This window comes from Gadus chalcogrammus, chromosome 13 (assembly GCF_026213295.1).
Source record: "Gadus chalcogrammus isolate NIFS_2021 chromosome 13, NIFS_Gcha_1.0, whole genome shotgun sequence".
Classification (NCBI taxonomy): domain Eukaryota; kingdom Metazoa; phylum Chordata; class Actinopteri; order Gadiformes; family Gadidae; genus Gadus; species Gadus chalcogrammus.
This window is the reverse complement of record NC_079424.1, coordinates 24387285-24392711: the sequence shown is the minus strand read 5'-3', so window position 1 is coordinate 24392711 and position 5427 is coordinate 24387285. Positions and strand designations below refer to the sequence as shown.

General features: G+C 40.3%; 1 protein-coding gene across 2 annotated transcripts; it reads left to right on the top strand.

Moving 5' to 3' along the window:
* The first annotated feature begins 1252 nt into the window (after positions 1–1252).
* rfk (riboflavin kinase) lies at positions 1253–5214 on the top strand. Of its 2 annotated transcripts, none has more exons than XM_056605151.1 (4): positions 1253–1822; positions 1931–2082; positions 2322–2424; positions 2808–5214. In XM_056605151.1, exons 1-4 carry the CDS (start codon positions 1741–1743, stop codon positions 2954–2956), a joined length of 486 nt encoding a protein of 161 aa, XP_056461126.1. In that variant the 5' UTR covers positions 1253–1740; the 3' UTR covers positions 2957–5214. The 2 variants fall into 2 exon arrangements, with proteins under 2 accessions (XP_056461126.1, XP_056461125.1); XM_056605150.1 differs by having other exon boundaries at positions 1272–1822; positions 2805–5212.
* The last annotated feature ends 213 nt before the right edge of the window (positions 5215–5427 follow it).

Genomic DNA, 5427 nt, shown 5'->3' with positions numbered 1-5427 from the left:
ACAGTCTTACCCACTCCACAGTACACCCGAGGTAAATCAATTATAACGCCAGACTATAGATTTAAATGTCTGTGTTGATAGAATAATGTTAGAAATAAAACTAACCATGCATCGCATGAATCATCGAGGGACTACTTTCTCAGCAGAAGCGGAATTCTACTATGCGCTGGTTAGGTTTGTAACCGAATCACGACAGAAGAACGTAAACAGAGAAGCGTGGGACAGAAGCGCAATTGAACGACTAGGCAACATGATGGTTCAGTGTGCTTTTAGAAATTGTAGAAATAAACGGTACAGATGGGCACCACAATGTTTCCACCAATTTCCAGTGCGAGATCCAGAAAGGACTCAACTGTGGCTTGTTGCTGCTGGCTTTGACATCAAAACACCGGCTCGTACATGTACGGTTCGTTGGATACAACAAATTCCTCATAATCGTCTTCAAAAGCAGATGCATCGCTAACTCCTCCAAACGTGGCCATATCTTGTTAATTTAATACGCTTGTAGAATTCCTTCGTTCACTGTACTCTGTGTTTGTAGCAATGACAGCGGCAGGTAACCTAGGTATCAGTCCGCCGCTGCCGTAGCCTACGTACAGGAATATAAACAATGCTGCTGAGACCCCGCAATTCCCTCAAAATGCAATGCAAGGTTGGTTTTATTTCTAACATTATTCTATAAACAGACATTTAGATGTATAGTCTGTCGTTATAATTGATTTACCTCGGGTGTACTGTGGAGTGGGTAAGACTGTTTTTAATAGCAGGCTAGCATTGCCCGTTGACTTGCGCTAGCCTAGCACGAGCGAACTCTGCAACTAGAAGGACTGAATGAAATGTGTTGAAAACTGTCTCCAGTGATATAGAATACCAATGCTCACTTCGGAATCAGGCCCTATGTCCAAAATTCCGAACTACCCCTTTAAGGTCCTAACCTCCGAAATACTCGGAAACTCCGAATGTTTTGAAGGCACCATTAGCGACAGTGGTGGATCACAGTGATGACGTAGTTTACATCATCAGTCGAGAAGACGTCACGTTCAGTGGGCGTGCTATTTAATTACCAGGATTTTAATAATGTTCCATGATAAAGGCTAATGAGTTTTGAATTGTGTTGAATGTATTAACTGTAAATACAAAAATAGTTTAACAATCAAAATGAAGAAGAAAAGTGAGGAAACCAACAAAACACTTCCGGGTTAGCGATGGCGTTTTAAAATCTAGTGTGATTTGCAAGGAAGTAATATAATCAACGACAATATTTTTCAACAGGCTTATAAAAATTGGAAATTACGTAAGTAATATTACATTAAATGTTGTATATTACTATGCGTAGTACCATGCTTCCGCCCCTATGTACTGCTAAGTATCACGTGACCTCTGGTAACGCAGCCAATGACGCACAGATATCATCACAGCGACGGTTATATCAAGTTAGTGAGTGACTGGTGTAACACTCACTATAACAAACACTTCATTGTAGTGGACGTTTATTTGGATAGCATGGTTTAAGACCAACAGACAACTAAACAGTACTAGCCGAGATAGATCCGTTAACTAGCATAACTAAAGAAACGTCCTGCTCGCTCTGTACCAAGGGCGAAGAGCTCTGGTCTGTTAGTATGAGGCAGGTGGCCGGCTGCTTGTCACTATAGTAGTTTGGATATTTGGAAGACATAGTCGCCCTGCTGTTTCTATTGTTTCTTTTGTTGATTTAAATTGATTTCCTATCGAGTTGATATGAAGAGTCTTCCGTACTTCTGCCGGGGAGAAGTCGTCCGGGGCTTCGGGAGAGGAAGCAAAGAGCTCGGGATTCCGACCGGTGAGTTCAAGGGAACCTGTTTCCTAATCAATCGAAACCCATTGTCAACTGCCTTCATCTCTACCCTTTTCCATACCTACGTGTCTTCTCTCAACTATCCCTCTGCAGCCAACTTCCCAGACTCTGTGGTGGAATATCTCCCGGCAGACATTGGCACAGGCATATACTATGGCTGGGCATGCGTAGGCAACGGGGACATACGCAAGATGGTGATGAGCATCGGCTGGAACCCCTACTACAAGAACACTAAGAAGTCCATGGTCAGTAGAAGTATTAGTAGTTGTAGGAAAAGTCCCATTTAGCTTTCAGTCAGGTTGTGCTTTCTCCACAGAAGCCTCGATGAAGGTGTGAATGCAACATGTTTAAAATGGAAGGTGCTTCTTTGACCAAATTCAGATCAATGATATCCTCTTGTTCTGACCATTGCTAAGAGTAAAATCCTTCAGCCACAGTAGCTTTGGTTTAAGGAAATGAAAGATGACAAGTGTTCTCTTTACAGGAGACCCACGTGATTCACACGTTTAAGGAAGACTTCTACGGGGAGATCCTCAGTGTGGTCCTGGTGGGCTACATCCGTCCAGAGACCAGTTTCCCCTCACTGGGTAAGAGCTGGTACTATTAGTGAGTCATTCATAGCGAGCATAGGAGGGATGAATAGTGGTGGGGGTCAATAACCATAGTACTGTCTAGGAGGACACCAAGGCTATTAACTCAACTGCAGTGCTTCCCAAAATAATCGAACAACTAAGCCATAGCATTCCTTAACAGCGATTACAAAGCGTGATAAATTAACTAGTTATAACGTGAGGATACATTTGCCACACACCATTATGGTAAGTCATTAACAATGACAAAGAATGGAGAAGAAACCCAACAAATTATAATGACAAGCCATTGAATCCCTAGGATGTCGATCCAACCCAATCATTCTTTCCTTTCTCTTATTCCTCCTCTCCTTCATTCTCCCTCCCTCCCCCTCTAGAAGCTCTGATCGCAGCCATCAACAATGACATTGAGCAGGCCAAGTTCAAGCTGGAGCTGCCGGAGCACCTCAAGCTGAAAGAGGACAACTTCTTCACAGCCGCCATCAGCACAACGACAACAACAACAAAGACTATAATGAACGGTCACTAACTCTCGGCCGTGTCCCTTTACACCGACAAACAGGTCCCCATCCAGCGCAAACAGACATGTAGACATCAACACAGATGGTTAGGTTAGGTTAGATATCCCCCCCCACCCCCTTTCTTAAATGCTTACAGATGCCACACATTTCCATTGAGACAAACATGGGCTTTGGCATACAAAAGGGGCATCGGGTCTCTTATGCCGACTGTGTTGGTTTCAGATGTACAGGTGCAAAATGCAAGTAGAAATTATTCTGTAGCGGTTGATGATGGATTTTAAGAAGGGGTTTGTTATTCCACTGGTAAAATGGACCCTAGACTTAGACTCGTCACTACTGTCCAAATATCAGGCAGGCTTTATTCAGTTTGCCAGTCTACCAGCGACTGCTAGTTCTTGTGTTTCAAGAGACATGAAATCTTAATTTTACATTGATTGCACAATGAACAGTTATGCAACAGTCCTAACCCTAACCTGCTACAATGCAAGGCTGGACTGGGAAAATAGAGGAGGTTATATTTGTCCTATATAGTTCCTAAGGCGGTGTCCCTCCTATGTAGGCAGTAAAATGTGTCATTAAGTCACAAGATCAGTTTCTCATTAGAAACGGTCTAATTGTGACCTACCAGATAATTTGTTTTGGTTGGATATAAAACGATTCCTTTCAGGCCAAACTTTCTTGATGGTCCCTAAGCAGTAATCTGTTAGTCAACCAGTAATCTGATAGAAACAGATTGATTTACTGAAGAAACATATTTGATTTCAGCCTTGGAACTATATCTAATTAGTCACTATTTAATTCAAGCTGTTCCGTGAATCTGAAAACATTTCTGTTTCAAAGTTTAAATGGGGCATAGAACAAAGGTCCTCGTGAGCTCTAGTTACACATTACTTCACTATCTGTCCCTCGACCCCTGCTGTCTTCACCCTCCTCCAATGATTTCTGTTGTGAAAGAAATCAAGGCTCAGTATGCCAAAGGGTAGCTTTGTTTGTGTTACCAATTTATAGTGAGGTGGATAAACCAGTCATATCAGAGCAGGAAGTTAGGGAGCATATAGGGCGTTGTGTACTTCCTAAAAAAAATCGTACCAACTGGCAATGTGTTGACTGATCCCATGTCAGTTATTTGTAAAGTTATTGAGTACATTAATACTGTAAAACTACCAACAGAACTCTGTACATATTAGAGAGTAAAAATATAACAAAGTGTACATCCATCAACGCCTTATTTGTAACATGGTTAGGGAAACAAGTGCTAATATTGTGGTCCATTTTAAACCCAAGTTCTGCTGCACTTTGACAAGGGGGCCACCTGTATGATAACTGATCCTATATACAGTATGTACATACTATATAGTCTTGATAGTTTGACAGATACGGTAATTTTTTTTCTTTCCTCATAGATAATATACATGACATTAATGGAAATTAAATGTAACTATTGACCGTGCTAAGAAAGATCTGTATTTCCAATGATTAGGCCCAAACATTGGCCAAACTGCATGTACATTGTTTGTTCACATGTAAATATCAAGACTTCTATTGATTTAAAAGAAAAGCTAACTGGAGAAAATTTGGCAAATGATTACATATATTTAAATGTTTTGTTGTTTTATTTAGGAAGAGCAAGGATCTTGAGGTGAAATGTTTTTAGCATTATAACTAAACACAGCTTCCTGTAACATAAAACCTTCAATATATAATTTGGTTGATCCTGCAAACAGAGCATGTGTTCAAGTCTTTGGCCACCAACTGAAACATTGGTTGTCTGTTTTTTATAGTTTTTTAATTAATCAACAATGGACATTGCCTGCTCAGCCTTATCTTGTGCCCTGAATACCAACAGTGTATCATAGATGTGTGTCTAATCTCTGCAAGAAGGCCTTTGTATGTATGCCCCATGGGGATTGATTCTCCTAGGTGTGTCACATGCGGGCCCACCTTGATGCGTTTGTTTAAATATATTAATGGTAGATACCTTTAAAGTTGTATCTTCAGTAGGCGAACGTCAAACAAAAAATTAACAGGCCTTTGGGGTTTTAGTGCGGTAGAATATGTTGTCAATAGTGTGGTGTGACCAAAACCAATTATCCATCCAAAATGCATGAGCACAGCTAAAACAAAGTAAATAAATGAATATAAATAACTACAGGTATCAACAATCTTTCTAAATAGTTAAGAGGTAAAACATTTAATAAATGTTTTTAAATGTAATATTTAATAATTCTGTTTGTATTAATTAAAATATAGAATCACATTTAACCGTTCAGCTTGTCAATATTAACAGATTAGTAGAGTTTAAAGGGGACATACTATGAAAACTACACTTTTCCTGGGATTTGGGGTGTTGTTTTGGGTCTCTGGTGCTACCACACGTATACAAACTTTGAAACAAGTCTGTAGGCCTGCATGATTTTTTGAGTGAGATATGTATTTCTGAAAGTACCCCGTCTACAGTTAACAAACGAGCGAGTCAGTT